The sequence below is a fragment of the Papilio polytes genome, unplaced genomic scaffold (assembly GCF_000836215.1).
Source record: "Papilio polytes unplaced genomic scaffold, Ppol_1.0 DF824180.1, whole genome shotgun sequence".
In the NCBI taxonomy this organism is placed as follows: Eukaryota; Metazoa; Arthropoda; class Insecta; order Lepidoptera; family Papilionidae; genus Papilio; species Papilio polytes.
In genome coordinates, this window is record NW_013525024.1 from 1,523,680 (window position 1) to 1,549,626 (window position 25,947).

The 25,947-nt window shown below is 35.3% G+C and overlaps 5 protein-coding genes across 5 annotated transcripts in view; 4 read left to right on the top strand and 1 right to left on the bottom strand.

Annotated features, from left to right (window-relative positions):
• The first annotated feature begins 6 nt into the window (after window positions 1–6).
• Window positions 7–3,443, top strand: LOC106111245 (homeobox protein 12-like). The gene is made up of 5 exons (XM_013293269.1): window positions 7–83; window positions 384–521; window positions 774–907; window positions 1,317–1,632; window positions 2,190–3,443. Exons 1-5 carry the CDS (start codon window positions 12–14, stop codon window positions 3,426–3,428), a joined length of 1,899 nt encoding a protein of 632 aa, XP_013148723.1. The 5' UTR covers window positions 7–11; the 3' UTR covers window positions 3,429–3,443.
• A 1,457-nt stretch (window positions 3,444–4,900) lies between these two features.
• LOC106111240 lies at window positions 4,901–9,710 on the top strand. The gene is made up of 5 exons (XM_013293265.1): window positions 4,901–5,397; window positions 5,837–7,126; window positions 7,397–7,675; window positions 8,265–8,406; window positions 9,558–9,710. Exons 1-5 carry the CDS (start codon window positions 5,029–5,031, stop codon window positions 9,689–9,691), a joined length of 2,214 nt encoding a protein of 737 aa, XP_013148719.1. The 5' UTR covers window positions 4,901–5,028; the 3' UTR covers window positions 9,692–9,710.
• Window positions 9,711–10,523: 813 nt separating this feature from the next.
• On the bottom strand, window positions 10,524–12,798 carry LOC106111205 (40S ribosomal protein S8). Its single transcript, XM_013293221.1, has 6 exons — window positions 12,692–12,798; window positions 12,370–12,476; window positions 12,158–12,257; window positions 11,654–11,829; window positions 10,914–11,043; window positions 10,524–10,669 (listed from the first exon to the last, which is right to left on the bottom strand). Exons 1-6 carry the CDS (start codon window positions 12,693–12,695, stop codon window positions 10,560–10,562), a joined length of 627 nt encoding a protein of 208 aa, XP_013148675.1. The 5' UTR covers window positions 12,696–12,798; the 3' UTR covers window positions 10,524–10,559.
• Window positions 12,799–13,719: 921 nt separating this feature from the next.
• On the top strand, window positions 13,720–14,665 carry LOC106111061 (protein mago nashi). Its single transcript, XM_013293027.1, has 2 exons — window positions 13,720–14,169; window positions 14,435–14,665. Exons 1-2 carry the CDS (start codon window positions 13,912–13,914, stop codon window positions 14,615–14,617), a joined length of 441 nt encoding a protein of 146 aa, XP_013148481.1. The 5' UTR covers window positions 13,720–13,911; the 3' UTR covers window positions 14,618–14,665.
• A 952-nt stretch (window positions 14,666–15,617) lies between these two features.
• LOC106111001 (pumilio homolog 2-like) overlaps window positions 15,618–25,947 on the top strand; it is a gene marked incomplete at its 3' end in the record, with an annotated part of 55,715 nt that continues 45,385 nt past the window's right edge. Inside the window, exons 1-5 of the mRNA XM_013292970.1 lie at window positions 15,618–16,503; window positions 16,669–17,157; window positions 25,284–25,416; window positions 25,647–25,796; window positions 25,921–25,946. Of these exons, the coding sequence (XP_013148424.1) occupies window positions 16,282–16,503; window positions 16,669–17,157; window positions 25,284–25,416; window positions 25,647–25,796; window positions 25,921–25,946 (1,020 nt within the window). The remainder of the gene's footprint in view (window positions 16,504–16,668; window positions 17,158–25,283; window positions 25,417–25,646; window positions 25,797–25,920; window position 25,947) is intronic.

Below are 25,947 nucleotides of genomic sequence, written 5' to 3' on the forward strand. Positions count from 1 at the left end.
GCGCCGCCGTCATGCGCCTCGCCGCCGCGCTGCACGAGGCCGACAAGCGACACCGCGAAACTAATGACACACAACGCAAAAAGGTACTAAAATACTTCGTAAACCTCTTTTGCTTGCATAATCTTAGCTTTTTTCCAAACGTGTTCGTGTTTCTAAGGATAGTAGATATACATTTTTAACTTTTTGTGGGAAGTTTTTAATTAAACCATACTGGTATTATAAAGAGTAAAGATTTGTATTTTTGTATGTATTGAAATAACTTACAAACCGCTGTGCAGCTTTTAAAAATTCTTTCACCTTTGAAAAGTTACATCATCAATAAGTAACATAGGTTGTATTTTCTCTATTGTTTATTTCATTAAACAATTAATTTGTGTCGTCAGGGCGAAGGCGCGGTGTCGGTGGCGGGCGTGGGCGCGGTGGACCGCGCGGAGATCGCGGCGCAGATGGCGGCCGCGCTGGTGGCGGAGGGCCGCACCGACGTCTCGCCGCAGGAGCTGGAGCAGCTCATCGACGCCGTGGTCAGCGCCCACACCACTCACATTTACCCCTCACTGCGCCTACACAACCACTGTTACTATTTAACATTTTATAACAACAGAAATTAAGACTTGTTAAACTTGAATTCAATTAGAATAAAGCTGTATGGGTAAAAACTGTTATGTAACTCAAGAGTTCTTGAAAAACCCTAAATAAAGTATCATAAATTGACTTCATAAAAATGGTTCAATTTCGTGTTATACAAAAGTGATGTACTGATATTTGTCTGTAAGGTCGGAATGGCTGAAGCGAAGAAACGAGAAAGCGAAGCGAAGAAAAAAAATCAATTAACAAGGAACAGCACAGCGAGTGGTTCCCGCGCCACCAGCGCCCTGCAGATGCTGCAGTCTGCATACGATGACCCCAAGTAACATAATCTCTATTGCTATACACTGACTCAACTAAAACTTAAAAACAAAGCAATAATGGTTTAATCCGCATTCTCTTTCTATATCTATACTAATATTATAGAGAAGACAGCTTTGTATTTCTGGATATAACTCAAAAATTACTAGGCCGCTTTCATAATTCTTTCACTATTAGAAAGCTATGTTATCGTTGAGTAACAGCTGTATTTTAATTTCACGTGGACGAAATCGTGAGCAACATAGCGCGTATCATCTTTCGACAACATTACCACTTTATGTGAGATCGTTGTCAAGCGCTAATTTATACTTATCATATTTTTATGATTAAAAAAAAACAAAAACAGCAAAATCACTAAGTTAATGAAATAAAATAATACCAGGTTATTAAGATAAAATTGTTTACGGCAGCGCCCCGCCGTTTAAAGACGACGCATCGGATGCAATGGACGGCCTGTCGGACTCTGACCTGGAAACGCTGCTGAAGAACTTCAACGAGCTGTCTGCGGAGGAGCAGCACAGCCTCATCGCCTACCTCAAGAAGCTGGAGGTGCGCGCGCCGCAGCGAGTGGAGAAGCTGCGCCGCTTCGTGGGCGCGGCAGCTGCGGGCGCGCCCTCCGCCGTATACGAACTTGACGCGCCCTTCGCCCCCGCCGCGGCCTCCGCGCCCACAGACGACAACCTCGTCACCATACACAGCGATGATGATGACTATACTGTAGAAGAAGTGAGACCTTTTTTATTATACTTTTTATTGTTAACATGTTCGTGTCCATTGTGTCGTTATACCCATTAGGGGGAGATTGTCATAAATAAATAGACAATATAACTTGGGAGCCAAGAAGGTGCATGCGGTCAGACTGTGCGCCCTCCCGCGAGTCGGCCCGTTTGACCTGAAAATCAGTGGGGCCGGTGGTGGTGGGTAGGCTTATACTTTTTATAGACCGCGTTAGGTTCAGCTAAAAGCATTTTTATAGAAACGAACTTGTTGTTTGTAATCGATCGATGTTTTTAAATAATCTGGCCGATTGCTATTGTGAAAAATATAGTTATAAAATTAGAAATTGTAGTAATATTTTATTATTTATTCTTAAAGGGTAAACTCTATTAGGTAGTAAATATGTATGTACATTCCACTACCACATGATATAGAAAAAATCACAAAAATTATTCAAGTCTGAATATTTTTGTAGCGTGTAACAAATCCTATAGTCTTTTTTGATAAACACGTAATTTACGTTCATGCTTACAACTGTTTAAATGTACGTTTCCGTTTTTTCCCAGGTATTTAAATCGGCAACGCAAAAAGTCAAAGAGAATCAAATCCAACAGGAAATGGAGATTGTGAAAAAGTCTTTGGAAGAATCGAAAACAGTAGAGGAGCCAGCCACGACTTCGGTCACCGTCACCAACACATTGGGCATATCCTCCGCTGCTGACCTGCTTGCCTTAGTGCACGCCTCCATACAGTCCAGTGCACTGGCCAAGACAGCTGAAGTCAGCCACACCGCTGAAGTCTCCACTAACAACCAACCCAGGTCCTTCGGAGACATGCCTGAATCATCTGCTACAGTGGAACCAATCAAACAGCTCTCATCTCTTCCATCGCATGTAGCTTCAGATTTTCAACATCAGCAATCTCCTAGCTATCAAGGAAGAACCAACTCCCCTCACAGCCAAAAGAGCTTTGGAACTAATGACTCCAATGAAAATTACAATGATAACATGCAAGGTCAAAATAATCAATCATTGATGGATATGCAGTCAGGAGTTACCAACACGCAGAATATGATGCAGAATCGGACTTACGCGGGAGATATGCAGCCGACGACCGACAGTAGACAGTTCTCAACAAACGATAATTATCAGTCGCCGCAGTCGCCTTTCATGAGTGACAGGCAACCCGTTCAAGGGAATAGACCGCAATTAATGAGTGACAGAAAGACTTTCCAAGGAGGCCAGTCTTTATTGGGAGAGTATAGACAGACTCCGATGGAAGAAGATAGACAGCAAACAATGGCCAATGTTAGATCACAAATGGTAGACAATAGACAACAATCATTTGCAGATAATAGGCAAACGTTAATGAACGATAACAGACAAGATGATGGCAGACAGTTTTCAATGGATAATAGACAGGTCTTGCAGGCAGGGAATCGCCCGCAAATACAATCTTTACTAGGAGTCAACAGACCGGCTCCGTTTGGAGATAATCAAACTCTGGTGGATAACAGACAGTCCGCAATGTCTGATAACAGATGGCCCGCGCAAACAGATAATGTGCAGAATGAACAGATGCAAATTGGATACGATAATTTTAACCAAAACCGGCCGTATAATAAAAGAGGCCGAGGCAATTTTAAAAACAACTACAATACACAAGACACGAATCAACAGCATTACAATAACTATCAGAAAAATTCGAATACAAACTTCAGAGGACGTAGTCGTGGCTTCCAAGGCGGGGGGAGGGGACGCGGCTTCCAGGGTGGGGGACGGGGACGCGGCAGAGGAGGGATGTAATAGTATTCTTAATAAGTTGCAATAATTTACGGATTGCGTTGTATTAATAAATTGTGTTTACAGCTTTTAAATAAGTAATTTTATGAAATATCATTGTTTTATTTACCAAAATCCCAGAATACTTGAATCGAAATGACAAAGATACATGAAAAGAGATAAAACTCCAAAGCGTCGATTGATAAGAGAGCCGATCGCCCTACGGGAAACACCAGGTTACAATTACATTATCAAAAAAAACATATAGACGAATAGAATACCTCCTTCTGTTGTTAGGTCAGTCAAAAAATCGTCAAAGCTTTCCTGTTTTCTAAAATTAACCCCTCTCTTTTTGCTTAGTGAACGTAAAAACACATTAATCACAACCGAGAACAACAGTTACTATAGGCTCGGAATGCGAAGACATTAAGTACATCCTTTGTCTTTATCATTGATTGATACATGTTCACAGGACAATGACCAAAGTCGATATCGTGGGACAAATCGTCAACATTACTAACAAAAATAAGCCTTTAGATAGGCTTTTAGCGAAACTATTATCGGTTACAATATTACTATCATCTACATAATTGTTCATACATTTTAAGACTTATTCAGTAATATACAGGTTCCGTAGGAATGTGTAATAAAGCATGAAACCGGTACATGAGCCTGTTTCTGATGTTTGAAACATCTTATGACAATGAAAGTTATGTTGATATTTTGATACTTTTGCATCGATCGATTTGCGATAAGAAATGAGGAATGAATGGAAACATGTTTTACTAGTCGCTTTATTTGCTATTACAGAAAAGAGCCCGGATATGCAAGACGTTAACAATTTATAAACACAAAAGATAAATATCTATTGAGATAAAACGATTATTTTATGTAAAATAACAATTTTATACTCGACTCGATTGTATAAGTCATTTTGACATATTTTGTGGGTAGATAAAGAATATTATTAATGACAAAGTAATAATTAATTGCGGATGGCTAGTACTTTGGCAGCTAAATATTAAATAACGGTTGTGTTGGTAGAAGGAACAGTTTTACAGTTAGTATTCGTTGTGCTAATTTTAATTTACATACAAAATGTTTGAAAATTTCTTCACGAAGGTATAGCTTCAGAACAATTTGTGTTAATGTAAGCGAGATCTTTCTCTATCTAAATTAAACTTTTTAGTGATTGTTTATAATTTGCACAAAATCAGGTGGTGGACAAATGCGAGAAAATTCGATAGAGGAACTCTCACAACTTCCCAAAGTAAGTTAACAAAAAAACATGTTTGAAGAAAAGCTGGATAAATTTTGTAAAAAAATGTAATCGTTAAAATGCCTAATGTAATAATTCGTTTTTTAGATTAAATCACAAGTAAGCTTACAAAACACAGTTAGACACGAGTCAAGAACTTCGTAATAATTATTAATAACGTGAGTGCGTTATTAAGGTTCTGATAGTAATAACGAATCTCATATTAAATTTTCGCAAAAAACAATCGAAGAGGGCATTCACCGAAAAGTGCGAGTTCTCAATAATAATTAAATGCGAAGATTAGCGTAAAGCGAGACAAGGGGCCGCGGCCGCAGAGCGCGGTCACTATTCACTGACGCGACCACCATGCGGCGCGCCGGACGCGCGGGCACTTCACTTTGCGCGCGATTGTTTTGCTTTTACGCGGGTATAGCGATCGTAGCAGGTATCAAATATGGGGTGCCCATTGAAATCAATCACTGGGATACGGGGCGAACGCCACTCAAACAAATGGTGGATGCAACTAACGAGTTTGGCTTAAAAGTCCTGGACCAGCACAATTTCTTGAACGATAATAACATAGCATTTTCCCCATACGGGCTGATGGGGATAATGGTGGCACTGTATGAAGGGGTGGACGGCGACTCCTCGTATGAGATCCAGCGCGCTATGCAGCTGCCCTGGAACAGGAACGTCATGCGAGTTGGCTTCAGAGATATACACCGCGCACTCAAAGTGAGTTCTCAACAATGTTTCAATTGCCTAACTTAAAAGTTATTTTATAAATCATCTTTCCTCTTTTTCCGACTACCCAAAAGAAGGAGGTACTTAATTCGTCTGTATGTTTTTTTTTTATTATTCTTGACCGAAACTGTTTCAACGAAAATTAGGGATAAAATAGGATAAGGGTTTTAATTTCTACATTTTTTTTATGTGTCCAATATTTGAATTGGACGATTATAATACGCAAAATGATGATTAAATCTTCGACAACAATAAAGTCATATCAAATTAACATTATAATAATCTCGTGTTATAAAGCCTTTTTTAACAATTTTATAAGTGGTTAGCGCCTTGGATTTTTTTAATTCTTCGGGTTATATTTGAAAACGTATTTGTAATTATTTCTGTGTTTTTTTATTTCTGTTCTTTTTAATAGTCATTGTTTTTTCAGACATATTTCGTTCCTGAAGAAGGATTCCTGGCGGGCCTAGCGCTTAATTTAGACAATGTTGTCTTTAAAGAAAAGTACATAGAGGTTCTGCGATTTTATGGGTTTGATATAGAGAGTGGACAGACCACCACAAGTACTCCAAACGCCACCGTGACTACCACTCCAACAACCACTACTGTTGGTGAAACATCTACGACGACATTAAGTACGGAGAATACTACCACCGATAAAGAAGAAACCACTACTAATCCAACTGAAACTAGTACAACAGAAGTAACGCAAAATTCGACAACTGTATCCACTGAAACGACGTCCGCTTCTACAGATATGCTAACAACTAAACCTGCAACTACAACTGTTCAAATAAATAGTTCTTCAACAACCACTTCTTCGACAACCACAAATAGCAATATAACAACGACCTCTAACACAACTATGTCAGAGAATATTATAAGTACAACAGAAAGTATGGCCACTGGAACAACGAATACGACCACCACGGGAACGACTATGTCTACTGCGGGAACTACTACGCCTTCTACAGAAACAACGTCTTCAAATGGAACTACAACAAACAACCAAAACACGACCACAGAAAGTGTCACTACCCCCACTACGACATCTATATCTGGAAGCACACAAAATATGCAAAATGCATCCACTACTGAAAGTTCTACGCCTTCGACTGCAACCACTTCCTTAAATGAAACAACCACTCAAAACTCAACCACTTCAGAAAATGTCACGTCATCAACTGAAACACCGTCAGGAAGTACAACAGACATGCAAAATATGACTAGGTCAGGCAGTGTCTCAACTTCAAGTGCTGCTACCCCTACATCTGAAAGCACAACAATTATGCAGAACACATCAACCACAGAAAGCGTTACACCTTCAACTGAAGCTGCCTCATCTTCGGAAAGTACGACAAACATGCAAAATGTAACTACTCCAGGACATGTCACGCCTCTCAGTTTAACTATGTCAACATTCGGAATCACAACAAACAAGCCAGAAAGTGTAACGAATCCAACACACATTAATGGTTCGATATTGAGAACTCTGACGCGAAGAAAAAAGTCTGTAGTCGAATACCTGTATACAAATCCGCCATACTATGACAATTACCCACTGTACAGGTCCTTCGACATTGGTCCTGATTTTACAGACATGGCTTACGGTGGTGACGAACAAGGCGTATATTTTGCCGACGATTTAAAAAAGATACCGCCCAACGTAGGATATGGCGGTAATCAAATGTTTTTGGCTAACGGAATAAAAAATGTCGAGGTAAGACTAATTTATCTTTCTTTAGTAACAACCCGTAGAATTCGTTGTTACAGACGTCTTCAAACCGATGTTCTCTCAACTTGTACATTGTATAAATATTCGCTTGAAAAAAATGGTTTAACAATTAATTGTGCTAAACAACAAATTTGAGGCAAGCATTTTTAAAGTATGAGTGTGATAAATTTAGTCAATCTTGCGATTGGACAGCATGGAGTTTTTACTTAAAAAATTATTACTTAGAAAGCGAACATTTGAACCAAAACTATCCAGGTGACGTACATGAGTTACGACGCGACCCTGGAGCACGCATACTTGCCGCACCTGGAGGCGTCTGCGTTGCGGCTGCCGCTGGACAGTGACCGATACTACTTACTACTGGTGCTGCCGACGCGGCGTCGCGCGGGCGAGCTGTCGCGCCTGCTGGCTCGCATGGCGCGCTCCTCAGACCTTTCAGACGTTTACAATGCCCTCAGACCCAAGAGAGTGCGCGCGCTTGTGCCCAGCTTCTTCGTCAAAGGTCACATCACACTAACCACAGATCTGCAAAGGGTGAGCTTGTTTGTTATTTAGTCTAGAAAATATATTTATAATATGTAAGATTTAATTTCGAAAGAGTTGTAAAACTCCTGAGAGCAACCTTGTACTCAACATAATGACACACATACGAGATGTCGCAAGTTAAATGTAATATAGTCACATATAAATAAACTAAGTTTGATTTAGACACCATAAGACGGCGTAAGAGTGAAAATGAAATTTAATACTGTTGAACACGCGTTTTGAAAAGTTGTTGATACTTGCATTTGTGACCCACATTATCTCACAAACCCATTCAGCCCGTACCCAGTAACCCAGATGCCGCAGTATGATTAAAATCTCAATAACATACTGCCATTAACTAATTAACATAGTTTGGCTGAACTGTGGCGTACTTTAACTTTCAATCGTAATTTGTGCGTGGGATTACATTGGTCATTGTTTCCTATAGCTAACTACACGATTCAAAAATTAACTTTAAACCTAAGCTATCCTAAGTTATAACTTCTGAAGTCTCTACCTTTTTGAAATAACAAAGTTGTTGCTTTTAAAATCACAGACAGAATATAACATATACAGTATCTTCCTTGATAATTTCCAGCTGGGCATCAGAAACGTGTTCCAGCCGCGGCAGAATGACTTCACGCCGATGACGTCACAGGCGGGCGTCTACGTGCGTAGCATCGAGCAGGCCGTCTCTGTCGCCATCAGGAAGTACTCGGCGGACGAAACAAAAAAAATTGGTTCGTATCTTGTGTTATATTTTCCATTTAAGGTTACAAACGTTTGTAGACGACAATGGCCCAGTGGCTAAGCGTTCGTTTACAGTATTGTTCAGGGTTCATAATCTTCCTTTGCATTCGATTCGAATAATAAGTTAATTTATTTTATTACATCATTTCTGAAGCGCAACAAAAACAAAGACTGTAAGTAATGATACATCGTTGGAATCCTTGGAGCCGATAGTGTGCAGCGACTGGAAAGAACACGACACAAACAAAGAGCGCCTTCAGTCTCGAATCCTGCACGAACAAGTGCCAGGTTCCGGTGTGATCCATTTAATTGGCAAGCGGCTGGAAGTGGCTGCCGCCACGCGCGTTGTCACGCGCCGCAGCACAACGCCGCATCCTTGAGCTTCGCTGACGCGTTTCCAAAATTAACTAAATTGCACACAAATTATTACCTATTCAAATATACATTGACAATCATGAATTCTCTACTGTATAAAACACTATACTATCGTACGATCTAACAAGCGATTGTTGCAACAGCCGACCACCCGGCCAGCCGCATTGCGATGCAACACCGCAGACGACAATTGGACGTAAGCTTGTCAGAGTGAGCTCGTTTTCCAGTGCAGAGATAAGATAATTGTTGTCAAAAGAGTGCAAATTCTGCGCTGGTAAGTGGCGAGATGCGGAGCGGCGGTGCCATTGTCTCGGCGGTGCGGTGGCGCAACGCGGCGACACGCGCATGTGAGCCCATTGATGCGTCCCGCACTTGCCGCGCACGCGCACCTCGCACCGCAACGAGCAACGCACCCCGCGCGCCAACAATTAGGGAAATCGACCGCTGACCGCTGCACTCGCATTATGCCGACCTAAATGCCTAATCACGAGATGAATATGATTTGCAGATTGTGCCTTCAATTACAAAATTGCTGTAACTGATGATAACATTGATGGCTTCCTGTAGCTTAAATATATTTTTATTGTGTTCTCTCTAATGCGTAGATCTTTAGTCCATCTAGTTGTCTACGTGGTGTACCACCTAAAATATTAGGGACGAATTGAAACGGGACGACTAACTTCGGGCTCAAATGTTACTGTTTGATAGGAACATCCGTCGATTACCAATAATTAGAAACGTGTAATACAATTTTTGAAACTTTCAGGACACGCTGCGAACCGCCAACGAGCATACTTCTCAGCTACTTATCCGTTCCTGTACTTTGTTATGGACGCGAATATAAACGTCGCTTTGATGGCAGGCAAATTAGTGGATCCGTTAAATTCTAGAATATTATAGTAAAATAATTATTTTAAAAAAACGATGTTTTATTTACATTTGCTTTCCACATCAATGGAGGATATATAATGGGCATGAAGATCCTCCTAAATCTTAAAGCGGTCTCAAGATAATCGCAGATACAAAAAATATAATATAGTAATTTACAAAGTACAGTCGCGGGAAAGCGTAGTCTGTAGCATATAAGTAAGAGTCGGGACTTAGAACTGGTCTTTACTGCATAAATGATATTTGTTTTGAAAAATATTCCAGTGATATGACTATTCGTATTTCTAACCAGGGCGACGAATTGTTTCTTACTGTTTCTACTGCAGTGACTAGTATTAATATTAGCGAAGCTGCTGCAGTGATAATATAACAGCTTCGCTATTTTTAGTTGGATTCAAGTGGCTACTTGCTCGTTATGTTATAAAAAAACAGTCTATTTCGTCAAAGGAGCTGTAATTACAGTAGAACCTCGATAACTTAAAAAACCTCCATTACTTCAAAAAATAATATGTTCCCTTCCCATCAGAGCCAAAACCTCTGCAATGTACACTTGATAACTTAAAATATTTTGAGTTTTCCTTGGACTTTAACTTGCTGTAGTTCTGTCAAAACCAACCTTACAAAGTCAAGAGCTTAAAATGAGAGCGCTAGAGCTATTATGATTAAGTTTCATTTGTGCCCACTAATTGGAAAACTTTTCGATTCATTGTATGTCAATCCATTCGTGATTGCAGTCATAACCAACAATTAGGTTATTTAAAGAAGTTAGACATAAGGGACACCAAAATACCATGTCTGGTCACTCTCTCAGGTAAAGGTTGTTGTATGAAAGAAAACAAAGATCGAAGTTGTTTTTTTTGTTTATTTTACATTACACTTTTTACTTAGCCCTCTTGGATTTAATCTTCCTTAGGTAGAACTCCAGCTCCTTGCCCTCCAGCACGTAGCCGTCGGCGCGGCCGCACTGGCCGGGCCGACTGGACACGCACGCTGCAAACACAATTATATTAATAAACAATGAAACAAAAACAAAAAAAAAACAGGTATTTAAAAAAACAAGTCAGAGTAACTATGACAAGTGGATCACGCAATTGCCAAACTGTTCCCAAAACGGTTCCAATTTAAACGGCAATTTCAATACTTTAGTTTTCATCATTCAAAATGTAAAAAATATGAAACTTACTAAATACATAGTTACGTATATAATTTGTAGATCATTACTGTTGAAACATACCTAACAAACGCCCTGTATGGAATTGGTCTTCAAGTCCCGCATCAACTTTTGCAAGGCGTTGTCTGGACAAGTACTTCTTAGCGGTTTTCTTGCTGCGTTTTTTGTTGATGATGGCATCTTCAGCCTCAGTCTGCACAAAATGTACGAAATGTTAAAAAAGTTGTATTAAACTATATAAAACAAAGCAGATGACAGCTCAGTAATGCAGTTCTTCATATCATTGTATAATCATATGACACGCAATAAATCTCATCATTCATCTAAAATCTAGCAACAAATGAGTTGTAACAACTCTATACTCTAGACTTAAGAAGCAATTGATCAGTTGTTAATCCATAGTAAGACTCTAATGTTATCAATATTGAATTACTATGTAATTACAAATGGAATTTAAGAATAAGTAAATTAAGATCACTAGAAATAAATTTAGCCCACAAAATATAACATCTCTTGGATCACATAATACATGTAACTCTTGTATATAGTTAAAAAAAATCATCAAGCTTATTTGCTTAACTCTTAATTCAACAGACTTTTGTAGCACAAAATTATATGTTACCAACACACTAAAGTTAAAATCTCAGGTGATTTTTCTCTAAACAAGTTGAGTATTTTTTTTTATAATTATATGTTCATTACACTGGACACTATTGAATTAAGAGTTAACATTATTGTTCAGTTATAAATAGTAACAAATGATGTATACATTTTTGTCTTATTTGTAAACATGTTGTACATACCAGCTTAGCACCCTTCTTCCTGCCAAGGGGTAACAGGTAGTGGGATTCATACCACTGCCTGAATGGAGTAGCGTCAACCACAACAATAGCATTCTTCACCAAAGTCTTAGTACGCACTAACTCATTGTTAGAAGCGTTGTACACAACATCAATTATACGGGTCTTGCGAGTTGAGCCTGCAAACAAAATAAATCACATTGTGACATCATAATTAAATCCACACTAAGATTTATCACCTTTTGATAATAAACTTCTAAAAACCCTTCAGGATCATTACATACAGCTCTGAACCAATAGTAATACTAATATTTTTTGCACATTACAAAAGTGCACTTTTTTTTACATTTTTCAATGCAATTAGTAGTTCACTTTTATCACTTAGACAGAAATACTAATCAACAAACTTTTATGTAAATAATATAAAATGCAAAATCTTTAAATCCCAAATATAATAAATTATAATACATTTAGAAGTACATTATTATAATAATGAATTCAACTTACATTCTGAACCCCATGAAAAGTTGCCAGTGTCAAGTCTGAGAGCTCGATATTTGATGTTTCCACCACGAGCTCGTACCAAGTGGATACGCTGGGAACCAAGCTAAAACAAATGCAATAACACGTGAAAATTTCATAAAGATCCATAAGAATATAAAATAGCAAGTATTATGTTATAATTTCTAAATTTACATATTTAAGGTTATGTTCCATACCTTGGTGTTGGCAGCCGGGCGACCTAACTCATACTTCCTCTTCTTACGAATGGGCGCTCGTTTACCTCCTGTGGCCCTTCGCTTATGCCAGTGATCACGACTGATACCTGCATGGTAGTAAAATTACTAAACACAAGAGTAACAAACAAATTGTCCGATAATCACTATCACTGTTCGTCAACCAAGACTGTAATATCAAAAATATTAACAGTAAACAAATTTTACTATAACGCACAATTCGCGAATCACATCAATCAAGCAAATTACATAGGCAATGTTATGATTTAAATGGATATAACTTAAAATTTCTACAACCACTCACCCATCTTGCCTGGGTCAAAAAGAAAAGATTTGTTTGACGGATAGAATAATAAACCTGTAAGACCTCTCTAGTCTACGGAAAGTTGTCTATTACACAAATCTGCAAAACCTTCTCAAACTGGTTTTTTCATATAATCTGATAATATGTTACACAAATATAAGAAACTATATTTTTTTCGAAAGTTCTTGTAATATATTGTGACCAAGATATATTTTTTTGAAGACATTAATGTTTGAACCTTTGTGTCTAAAAAAAAGGACCGCGTAAAATGGGCGCCCTTTTCAGTAACAATTTTATTTATGTTTCACCTTTACTTATTAGTACGATAAAACATAATTACAAACACATATTTAGAAATAAAATATATGACTATATATTATATTACTAGTAGAACATAAAACCACAATTCTTGATAGAAACAAATGATGACGAAACTAAAAGTCTTGACATTGAAATTCAAAAAAAGAAATTTTATGAAAAAAGGTAGGTTTAATGTTTCATGCCAACTATATTTATTTTAAGTTGCAAGCTATCAATAACATTTTGGGCAAGCAAATATAAACGCATAAAGAAGAATCAAATATATGTAACAATTCACTGTTTAAAATTTCGCTGTACGATTACAGCGATTACTTCTAAAGTATATTTTTTAAATTTGCAACGTTATAGAACGGTCTAGAATTTTAGTTCTGGTTTAATAAAGCTAAACAATATTGGAATATAAATATAGAAGATCTTTGTGCAGATTTCGCACATCGACATAAGGGATCCCTAGGTAACGTCGGTAACCACTTATAACGATGCTGAGAGCATGAGAGTGGCAATTATATGCAACAAAATACCGTAGCTTTCTATTTCCTATTCATTCCGATATTATGAGGATTGTCTGAAATATTAAGATAGATCCAAATCAAATTAAATCCACTTAAGATATTTGGTTGCATTAATTCTATTTTTGAAACTGTGTTTTTTTGTGTTGGCTTATCATTTTCTGTATAAAAAAAATAATTTTGTTTGTGGTCAACGCACGCAGCGCCATAAGTCAAAGTCAAACATTCAAACAACCTCAAATAAACGTCAAAGGAAAAGAAAGCATCAAAATTAAACCCAGTTTTTTGGTTGAATGCTTATAAAATAAACATATTACTTGCTGGTTGCCTGACTGATTTTACCGTGTTTATTTTGAAAAGTACATGGTTGATTAAAATTACTTCTTCAATATGTCTACTGATTTTTACATTCGATACTATGTAGGACATAAGGGTAAGTTTGGACACGAATTTTTGGAGTTTGAATTTCGTCCTGATGGCAAACTTCGGTATGCAAACAACTCTAATTACAAGAACGATACAATGATACGAAAAGAAGCGTATGCGCATCCATGCGTAATGGAAGAATTGAAAAGGATAATCGTTGATTCTGAAATTATGCACGAAGATGATCGTTTATGGCCACAACCTGATCGAGTGGGTAGACAAGTGAGTACTCTTTACGTCTCTTGTGATAGTCTACTAGTTATTTAGTCCTTGTGTCATATAAATTGTATGTAGTCTTATGAAACCAATGCAGTTTAATATGTCTAGTGAAAGTTACATGCCATTATTAACATTAGAATTGACCAAATTAGTTGCCTACTACCGACCTCCCAGATCTGTAAAATCTATTCAACTATATCCCAACATGCAATGTGTTGACAAACATTGCCTTTTCATGAAACTGATTTTTATAATCTTTCTGTTACAGGAACTGGAGATAGTGATTGGTGAAGAGCATATTTCATTCACTACATCAAAAACGGGTTCCCTAGTTGATGTAAATCAATCTAGAGATCCTGAGGGTCTTCGGTGTTTCTACTACTTAGTGCAAGACCTGAAGTGTCTTGTGTTTTCTCTAATTGGACTTCATTTTAAGATTAAACCCATATAGACTATTTTTCTGAATCAGTTTGATTAATAAAATGTTTGTAAGTTCTTATGTTTTGTTTTATTTATGTACTAGTTAGTGGAACATTTAGCATCACAATTTTATTAAATTGATTACTATTTAAAAAAAATCTTAAATTTATTGGCTGGCAAGACAGGAGCATGACTTGATAATGGTCCTGGCTTGACAATGATTTTTTTATTATTTAAATGAAATATTTAGGTTAACTAAACTTCAGTTGGATCTAGTCTTTGAAAGAATAACCGATAAATGTAAATGTAAATTAAAACATGTTCAATATATGTTAGTAATCTTATTTGATTTTGATAAGTCTGCATACTACTTTGTGCAAATGTATACATTAGGCTTTTTTATGTATAAAAAAGGACTGTTCAAAACAATAGAGTTCAATACAACAATTTGACTGTGGGGGATGTTTGTGACTTGGTGCAGACTAATCTCAGAATTCATGTGACTTGTACATTTTGTTATGTTTTTACCAATATTTAGTGTTTGTTCTGACAGTTAGCGTAAAAATAATACAGTTAAAATAAGATGGATATATTGAATTTTATAGTATAAGTTGACCTATGATTTGTTTGATGGTTGATTGTAAGGTTCAATTTGGCGTGGACTGGTAAAGAGTTTGCCATACTACGGCGTACGTTATTTTTACTACAAAGGAAGTAAGCTATTTTTTGACTACGAAAATGTTTTCTTAAATTTTAAAACACTTCATGTACGTTGTAGAAATTATCCATTAAATTTACAGTTTTATATTAATTACATACAATACAATCTATTGCATCAAAGCTACGAAATTAAAGTATTCGTTGCAATTTTCTACTTGAATGATACATTTTAAATTGATAATTAATATAAATATTTCATTACATTTTTTTGCTTCTAAAAATACATAAAGATGACATCTTTTTATAAGATTACATTCAAATAATTTTCAACGGTGAAAATGGAACGTTTGTGGTTTTTATTTATGTTTATAGTATAGCTTTGCGCGTTGCGCGCGCATCGCATCTGCCTGACCGACTATGGCGGACAGGCAATAAAGGATGTTTGTAGTCTTTTGTAAATCGGAAAGTATCGACAGTTGCCAATGGCATAAACCGAGTTATTTGTAAAAATTGTACATTGTAAATAGTCCTGTGTACATATAGTAATTATATTTGTGGTCGTTTTGTTTAGAAATTGTGTGAATAGTGTATTATTTTGAGTGTTTATTCGGTTCTGTTCTCGACGCCGACTAATTGCTAAATCTAAGAGTTAGTACATCATTATATTTCACATATCTTATAAATTTCAAAATTTGGTATAAATCACTACCCAATTTGTACATTTTCATCCTTTGCCTTTGTGTTTGGGATCATAAGAGACCGTTGCATTTCATGCAATATTTTGTTTCCCTAGCGGCTGTCATCGTGTTTCGATTAAACTTCTGTCATTACAAAAGGCATAGAAAACAGCCGATCCTTGAAAGATTTTAATGTGAGATTAGATGGCCGTTTGTAGTGTTTTGTATAATGTAAAATAGTTTTGTTTGTATTTGAATGTATTAGTGCCGAAGTTTATGCTGTAATTAATAGTTAAACATAAGATCGTAAGAAATATTGTCTTAACGGTTGCAAAGGATTAGAACACACAGAAACTGAATGCTCGAACCTAACGATAGTCCAATGAAGTGGCCGGGTTCTGGGACAGAAGAAGAGGCGGGTGAAGCTGGTCTGCAGACTGCTCGCGCTCAACAAACTCGTACCCAGGATGATACTGGGGTTCATTACGTTTTCCAACGAGAACCACAAGAAGGAGAATTACAAGCTTGCTCTTTAGCTCCAAAACAACGCTGGGGTGTCGGCGACGAAACAATGGCGGAGGTTTGTTTTGTTTATTATTGTCAAACTTATCTTAGTTACATGTTTGTTTTTTTCTCATTAAATCTGACAAAACATTTGTTTTTCATAATAATTCATACACAAGCTAATAGGTTAGGAAATCTTAACCTACAAATAATTCAATTTCAATTTCTTTCATCTTTCCAGAATCAAGATAAATGGAAAAATACACCCATTTCAATGAACAATATGCATCAACAAAACCCTGTTCAACTTAAAAGCTCTCAGACAAATCAACAATATATAAATCATTCTATAGCTTCATCTGTTGGCACTCTTGCAATAAACCAATCTGTTATTGGAACTCACCCAGCGCACTTGACTACAAACATGGTCCATACACAATTAGCACCATTGCAAAATCATACAATTGGCAATAATTTGGCAATTCAGAACAGTGCAATGATGCTGCCTCCATTGCAAGGCATCCAGAACGCACAGCTGGGGCAGCAGGGCCTGTATGACTTACACCAACATCATGCTGCTCCAATGCAAGCTATCAATGGGATAGGCAAGAATGCAGAGCACTTAATGTATTTGAGCCAAGCGGGAATGCTTGCTCCTGCTACTAATCAATATCAAGTACAAGGACAGAATCAGCTTAATTTGACACCAGTTGCTGCCATCAGAAATCAGGTGAGTCTACAAACATTAATTTATTCACATTTACCTCTTGGTAGATTTCTCATTTGTATGCATTTTAATGTTTGAATGGGTATCTTTCTCAAGGATTAATTTTCTTAATGTTATAATCCAAAGAGAGAAATTATTAAGTAAATAAATATTTTACTTTTTCTAAATAAGTTATATATCTTAAAATATGAATGATTATACACTGCAACAAAAAGATTCTCTTGCTAGAGCTTATTCTGGCATATAACCTCAAATTGTAATTGTTACATACATTTATTGAATTATATTATATAGTTATAAATCTGGAAATCCATTTTTGTTATAAAAAGTACTTATTTGTAGTACTTTTAAAATGTCTGATAATGTCATAGAAGGTTTTTGCCTTTTTGGGTTTTAAAAATATCTTACTAATATTATAAATGCGAAAGTTTAGATGGATGGATAGATGTTTGTTAGAGTTTGTAGCCTAAACTGCTGAACAGATATCAATGAAATTTGGCAAATATGTAGAGGATAGTCTGGAAGAACACATAAACTACTCACTTTTGTTTTTTTTCCACGCGAAGGGATTTGCCGGCGAAAGCTAGTGATAAATAAATTTTTTAACAGTTTACCCTTAGTAATAGAATGAATTTAATTATTTGTTCCTATTGGAAAAGCTTAATAATTTAAAAGTGTTATTTACATATGAGAAATTAATGTTTTTTTGTCTAGACTATATAAATTGTATGAAAATGCATGGTTGGTTATAAAAGTAAATTCATTGAAAAAATTTAAAACTATTGTAGGCTTCTTAGTTCACAAACTAGCTTTGGAATTTAGGGTAAGGTGGGTGATTATAATATTTCTACCAAGGCATCTATGATTTTGCCATTCAAATCCTCCTAAAGAAATAACAAAAGTTTAAACATCTACTGAATTATCATATACATGTACAAGTTGGTATAAGAGTTAATACAAAATAAAATAAAAATATTTTTGGTATACTCTTTAATATTGTTTAGTTGTTTACATCAATTATAATGAAATGATATAAGCCAGGTGCCGACCTTTACATTACCAAAACCTTATCTGTGCATAAATATAAAAATTGTTTTTTGTGGGTTAACCACACAAAAACCTTTGTGTACAAACTACAATCAATTATATGGGGTTGTCTTTACATAGGCTGACAATTATACTAGTGGGCTTCACTATTTAAGGGAATTTACACTGATATTTTAAGAGGTGAATTAAACATGTTTTACAACCGTTTATAACAAATGTTTTAAATTGAAATCTACTTTAATTTGCTTGCATTGATGCCTGCAAACATGCACACCTGCTTATATGGCACATTTGCTTACAATTTTTGTTTTGCATACCATTATAATCAAATTACCCAAAAATAATTTAAGTTGGTTATTAAGGAAAATAGTTACATCTTTAAAGGTAACTCCATATGAGATGTAACTTTCTTTTTCAGATGGATCACTATATCTGAATTATTTTTATTTCATTAAAGATTTTATTTAAAAACTAGCTGTTTCCGTGAGACTTCAGTGTGAAATTATAAAAAGTTTATTTTATTGTTTGCATGTGTCAAATTGTCAATTGCAAATATCAAAATTACCGTTGCCATAATAACTTTGCTTCCTTAATGTTGGCAGCTTTTAGTTTATGGTTCTTTTCCCACATGATGGTCTTTTAAGACGTCCTCCCCTTATGTTTAATAGTGTGAAAATATCTAGCCAAAAGTGTGTTGTAAGTGTAGGGCTTACTATTAAAAAAAGAAGAATTATTCAAAAATATACTGTGATTGCTGACACCCTATGCCTTGAAGTAGTGTGTGTTTATGCTTTTATTATATTAGTATAAAAGTGTAGATAACACATATAGAAACTTGCTAATTTTTGAAAAATTCTGTCAGCCTAATTCTGAAAGAGAAAGTGTCTCTCTGCACACTACAGACTTTTAATTGGTTGATAGCTTAGTTGGGTGCTTGATAAGTATGAACATGTATGGAGGTGCAAACATTACATCAATATTGTTATGATTTTGGCTTAAATGCCCAACCCAATTATTGAAAATGACATTTTGGCTATTGGATAACAAAAAGTCTGTACTCTGTGGCTTTAATCGTTTGTATGATTTCCTGTTAAATAAGTATAGTAACAAAAATGCAATAAGAATGAAAACCCCTATACCTACAGCAAATATTGTCACTAAAAATAACCAGGCTGTCAAGATCTATAAACTGAGACAAATCCAAGTGTTGTTGGTAGGTGCGGATGATATTGCGCATTGTTTGCAATGCTAAATTGATCCATGGATAAAGACACTTAAATTGTCTACTTCGTTTATGCTCAATGTTAGTATCATATCTTTTTGAGGTCATACAAATATTGACTCTTGATTAGAGGTGGTTTTTATTTCACTTTGGTATTCTATCAAATAGTGTGGCACCAATGCCATCATTGTCCTATTTGTCTTAAACCAATGATACCTTAATTTATAGGGATGTTCAAGAAAATGTCTAAAACCTCATTTTCAAGAATGGCAGAGTTGCAGTTTGTAACGAAGTGCTAGGAAATTCACCAGCAACTAGAAACAGTAGGCAATTGACCATACATTGTAATTGCTTTTATGAATACACTTTGGTATTGTACTCAAGAATATGTTGTGGGGCTATGAGACCCCAATGATTGATCAATAACTTATTTGTCAATAGTATCTTAAACGTTGTCAGAAAATTATTTTATATTCTTAGAGATTGTGAGGCACCTTAGTAGATATATATATGAGCAGAAGTCATCTTTTAGTTATTATAATTCGAAATCTGTATCTATACATATAATAAAATTGGAGTGTGTAATATCAAAAGAAAAATTCCAGATTTCGGGAAGATGATGTATTTGCGTTGCTGATAACGAAAATTGCATTTTAAAATTTCTGTCTGTCTGTATATCTGTCTGTCTGTCCAAAAGTCTCATTTGTTCCGGGTAACATCCGAAACGGCTGGACCAATTTCGATCTGACTTTCACTTCCACCTGACATAGATGGGGAAAATATACGCTACTCTTTTATCCTAATAGAGCGTGCACGAAGTCGCGGGCAACAGCTAGTTGAAAAGTGAATGCGTAAAGCGAAAATTTTGGTCTCCTTTTCAAAAAAATTACCCTAATCGATGAAAATGAAAAACGCCACGGTTAATTCGGAGAAGTTTGCAGTAGCTATTTTTTTATGTTATAAATGAAAAAGTTTAGGTGGATGTATGTTATCAAGTAACCAAATAACAGCCGCATGGACCTGGATGAACATTGGTATAGGTGTAGAACATAGTCTGGAACAAAACTAAATATGTTTTTAATTCCGCGCAGACGGAGTCGCGAGCGAAAAAAAAACTTTGAATATGAATTATGACCTCAACCCATAGACCACAAATAATGCTAATTATATAAAAAAAAACATTTCTTTTTTCTTACATTTTTCCTACAATGCTAATCAAATTATATTATTTTATAGAAATTTTATATTTAAAACTTATAAAGATATCCAACTATCCTATAAAATCATGTGATAAGTATTTTTTAATTACCGAAGTACGCAAAAAATTAAGTTCGCTGTTCAAGTCATACAAAACTGTAGAATCATTATATTTATGTAGGTCACGCAAAAGATGTAAAATAATTTTAACTTGTCAAAATAATGGCCTGAATATTCGGGTACTGTGGTAATAATCCTTTTTACTTGTTTACATTTTTGTGTTAAAAAGTATAAAAAACGTTTTAAAAAAGTGATGAATTGTTTTTGATTACTATCTTTATATAAATAATTTTCTGGAAAATAAATAACTTGATTCATAAGAATTTGTAACTAGGTGGTTGCCTTTAGTGTAAAAACTTCGGGTATTATTATTTTTTTACTACTTTTATTCCGTGGGTTTCCACTATCACACTCTTGTTTTAAAGCACGCTGTTCCCTAACCTTATCATTCCTTTTGAAAAATAATTGGACACAATACCTAAATTTTCATACAAGCCATGCGGAAATATTGCTCGAAGAATTCATTGTCCATTTTATGTCGGTAATTTTACAACTTAAATCAAAACAAGCATTAAAATCGAAAAATTCAGTGAATTCGTTAAATTGTTTAAGCATAGTAAACCTACAAAATCATTATTATGACTATATTGCATTCTGCGCCATCTATCTTGCAGTCCTCGCACTTCAATATGAAATGACGCTCCCGTGTATAGGGTATTTTAACGCAGGCGCTGTGGTCGGCGTACGTCCTTTGTTCGGAACAAGTCAACATTGTATTTTAAGTTCAGATCTTTCTAGCGTTATTTGATAAAATAAAACATTAAAGTGAGTGAAATGTGCTGTGTTTGTGTTGGTTTTTATTATTGTTTTGTGTAATAAGTGTATTTGATGTTTGGTGATATATTTCTTCTCGTAAGCTTTCCTTGTGGTACATGATCGAGCTTTAGGTGGATTGTACGCATGAAACCTTTGAGTGACTTTTTTTTCGAACCTAATGTTAAGGATATGGGCCCCGACATGGTGAGTTTTAGTGTTGAATATTAAAGATTATTGTGTAAGGATACTATTTTAAGTCATGAAATGACGAAATATTTGTTTTTTCTATGCAACAGGTCCGTTTTTGTTTTGTTTACTTGTCACCGGCGTCCGCCATTTCTCAGGCATAATTATATTGTTCACCGGTCGGTAGTTATATTGTCTGGAAACGAATTTACGAAAATTTGTTCATGATAATTACTTTTAAACGCGATATTTATACAATTCGTCTTAAGTTCCAAGTAAATGATAACTATCTAATTTGTAAAATGTATGATCCTATTGGGTTTATATTGATTGTCTACATTTAAGTTACGAAAGCGGTAAGCATTGTATTAAAATGTAACACACTCCCAATTTTCATTTACTCTTATTGAAATACAAGTTAAGGGACAAGTATAGTAATAATTTATTATTATGTACTTTGTTAACGTTATTGACACAATGTTATTTAATTTTTTGTTTGTAATTTTCATTTAATTTCATGAACTGTTTTTAGTCATTTAAAAAATCGATATTTAAGTATGAACTTAACTCGAAGTTTGCATATCAAGCAGTTTTGCTTACAATATTCTTCAACAAAGATCACTAAGTACAACAGAAGCTTATCTCTTTATTAATTAAAAAATAAACACAAGGAAAGTATGTACAACAATTATGTTAATGTCAATCAATAAACATGTCAATAAAGTATTGTTTAACAGAAGTATGTAGTGTTGCATTGTTTATAAACTCTATTTATAATAAGATATATGGTACAAAGGAAATTTCTAAAAGTATTGCATCTCAATGGATGCTCAAAATACATTGAAGACTTTACATAGCAGATGAATGGCAGTCTTCTAAACTTTTATCACAAGCTTAATTAACTAAAAAATCAATTTTAATAGTTGGGTAGCAATTTCTACTTCAAAATCACATTTTTCTGCTAGTAATTTGTAAACGCTCATATATTAAATGAGTTCAAAAATGTTATTGGCGTGCAATACATGTAAATGAACACATTGTGTATAAGACACCAATATAAAAATCTGAAGCAATTGCGGCTAACACAAATTTCACATAACCTAAAATAATAATTAGCGTGGCTAATTTTAATTGGTATATATATTTTTGGCTGTATCAATTAGGTGTGATAACATCTTTGTTCTTGCAGCCATGGGTTAACATTGTGTGATACATCCTTTGGAACTTTTTTAAAGTTTCTTACATAAAGATGCAATTATTTTTAATCCATGATAGTGCATATACCATTATGAGAACAGTCAAAATAAAAAATTTTTGAAACACTGAAAACAATGTTGAAAATGTTAGTGTAAAAAATAAATATAAGACACATACATAGTTGGGATCAAAAGTTTTGCTTTCTCTATGGGTAGTTTTAACCGATGGTATTTTAAGCAGTTGATATTGTTATAAACCTTTTAATAAAAGATAAATTGGCCTCAAGTTTTCAGTTTTATCTGCACAGACAAACTGCATAGATAAAACTAAATGTGTGTAGGCTAAATTCGAACTGTGCAATTTGACAAGAGTTAAAATTTTGCCTACTCTCAGTCTGACTGTTCAGTTAAAACTGAAGATCTATAGTGGTCTTAGAATGGCAATTGACATGTTCTGAGTTATTGTTAGCAGTTATTGTTGTTTGGGTTAGCAATTAAATGAACAAGTATGATTATGACAACTGTGTCTCTCATATGCACTACCTGTTAAAAATTTTTCTTAATTATCAGCCAGTCTTATGTGAAAAAGTTTTTCAAGTCCAGATGCTAATAACTTCAGTGAGTTTTATATTAAGGTAATTTTAAAAAGTATCAGTTGATATCTCAGCCAGACTGAGAAAGATAGTGTAAGATACTGAATATGTACAGTAAAGTGCAAAACTGACTAATTTACTAACATTTTTGGTTGTATAAAAATAATGTAAATGTTTTAAACCCAATCAATATAGAGATAAAAGCACACAATTTGTTTTGTCTTTTAAAATCACTCACAATTTTTGTTTTACTATTCTTGTAAGATCTTACTAAGTTAACTGATACCAGCATTGGAAAGTGTTTTCCAGTAAGGTCATACTGGATTGATATCTTGACTTTGAATTATCAGGGAATTTGAACTAGTTTGTTTAGAAAAAATGCTACAATTTTATCAATGTCAATTATTACTCTGCTTAGGCTCTAGCATTTAAACTTTATTAGGTTTTTTGCCTGAGGTGCAGCATAATTTTGAAAACTAACAGATGTCTCAAACTTTTTTTTTTGTAATATTTAAATTCAAGTATTCTTCAATATTTTATCCCTGGCAGTCAGATTAACGCTGCGGGGTTAATAAATTATACTGAAGTATTATTTCTACCACCATTTGTTTCACTGTATCATAGTGTTTGCAGTTCTAAATCGTTTGACAGCTAGTACCAAAATGTAATGCAAACTGTCTTGTTGTACATTGTAATTTAACTTCAATTAAGAAAGGTTAACCTGCTGTTTAGGAATGTTTTGGTATTAAGAAACATTTATTTATTGTCATAAATCTTATGGTATTGACCGCTATGCCAGACACAAACTTAAATGAAACCTGCACTTTTAGTTATTTTTAGTCCTTAAACTCAGATATATCTAAATGTTTATAAAATTTTCAAAAAGGTGTAAAATCAGCCATAAACAGAGCCTGCCTTATTCATTCACATTATGTAGCGGTTGGCAGACAAAATGCTCCTAATTAAAGCAAGTGCAGCATAATCAACCAATGGGTTACTTATGGGGCTATATTCTCAATCATTTTGTATTAAAACGATTGTTTTATACAATGCATAAATATGAATCTTTATTAAGTTGGTCAACTGAAAAAATCCTAATGGTTTTTCGAAATCTACCTCGATACTTTTCAGTAAAAAAAGTTATCTGTAAAATAATATCCAGGTTTAATTTCATAAGTCTAGATATCTAATGTTAATTTTTGTGTTGACTAAAATAAGGATTTCTCAGGTTAACCTTTCCTCATCATTTTCCCTATTTTATCCGGGAGTGCCCATAATAGGGTCGGCGGACCGGATTTTCGGCCTCTAAATAACCATCATCTGTCATCTCAGTCATCACTCCCTTCTTGATCATTTCAACTTTCACACAATCCAACTATCTCTTTCTAGGTCTATCTCTACCGGTGTACCCCTCCGCATTCATAACTAACGCCCTCCTTGTTACATGCGATTCATCCCTTCTCATAACATACCCATACCATGCTAACCTTTACTCCTTAATTTCGCAACCACTGTCGGTTACTGCAATCTAGTTCTAATATATAAGGTTAACTTTTATGAACCTAAATTAATTGCTACTATTTATTAGATTATTAGGAAACGAATAAATGTAATCTGTAGGTGCCTATATTATAAAGTTAATAAAATAACTAGAGAAAAACTTTGATGCATTAATTTAAAAAAAAATAATTTAATAGCATGTAATTTGCCTTATGATTTGTTATAATTATCCCCCACAAACTAATTACCCTAATGTTGAAAAAAAAGGTCTGTTATATTTTGTGAATCAAGGTCCTCTTGTTGTTTACATAGATTGCACCCGCTGCAAAGAAACTATGGGACAAGGGTCCTGGCGCCGGTGGCGACAGCAAGGGTCCGCCGCATCTGCCGCCGCTGCAGCTGAACCCCGAGCAAATGTGGCGTGATCCCACTTGGTCAGCTCAAGGTTCGCCGCCATACAGCTACTAGCGTAGAGTTGTACCACTTGCACTCCTTTGTAATTCGATGTGGGAAACAAACGGCAGGAATGGAGTTTGTATCCCTAGTTTTCTATGTAGTTAGTTTTATTTTTTTTACAAGTATAATATTAATGTTGTGTCTACTTCGTAACTTAATAGCTTCTCGTCTTATTTTTTTAGTTATTTTCTTTTTAACTATCATAAATATTTTCTTTAGCTGTTGAACATAATGTCGGTGTCCCCATGATGGGCACGCGTCGCGGTGTCGCTTTTCCCGGCGGCGATGCCGGCAGCATCCTTTCACCTCGGGATACCGCGGGTCTAGGGGTCAAAATGGTTGAATATGTACTGGGAGGATCACCGACTGGTAAAAAAAGTTTTTTTTTTGTTACATTTTAATTGCTGAATGTGAATGTTTGTTACGTAACGTAAAGCAGCATGTATTAGGAATGCGCGTAGATAATTAACGTTGGCGTTTTGTATCTGCACAGAAGCAGGCGGAGTGGCCACCGGCGGGG

Coding starts and splice junctions, on each gene's coding strand:
- LOC106111245 (XM_013293269.1), top strand. CDS start 12: ATGCGCCTCGCCGCCGCGCTGCACGAGGCCGACAAGCGACACCGCGAA. Junction 908..1,316: donor TCTGCATACGATGACCCCAA/GTAACATAATCT, acceptor TGTTTACGGCAG/CGCCCCGCCGTTTAAAGACG. Junction 1,633..2,189: donor ATGACTATACTGTAGAAGAA/GTGAGACCTTTT, acceptor GTTTTTTCCCAG/GTATTTAAATCGGCAACGCA.
- LOC106111240 (XM_013293265.1), top strand. CDS start 5,029: ATGCGGCGCGCCGGACGCGCGGGCACTTCACTTTGCGCGCGATTGTTT. Junction 7,676..8,264: donor TAACCACAGATCTGCAAAGG/GTGAGCTTGTTT, acceptor GATAATTTCCAG/CTGGGCATCAGAAACGTGTT. Junction 8,407..9,557: donor GGACGAAACAAAAAAAATTG/GTTCGTATCTTG, acceptor TGAAACTTTCAG/GACACGCTGCGAACCGCCAA.
- LOC106111205 (XM_013293221.1), bottom strand. Junction 12,258..12,369: donor GCCCGGCTGCCAACACCAAG/GTATGGAACATA, acceptor CATTTGTTTTAG/CTTGGTTCCCAGCGTATCCA. Junction 10,670..10,913: donor CCATACAGGGCGTTTGTTAG/GTATGTTTCAAC, acceptor TTGTGTTTGCAG/CGTGCGTGTCCAGTCGGCCC.
- LOC106111061 (XM_013293027.1), top strand. CDS start 13,912: ATGTCTACTGATTTTTACATTCGATACTATGTAGGACATAAGGGTAAG. Junction 14,170..14,434: donor CTGATCGAGTGGGTAGACAA/GTGAGTACTCTT, acceptor TTTCTGTTACAG/GAACTGGAGATAGTGATTGG.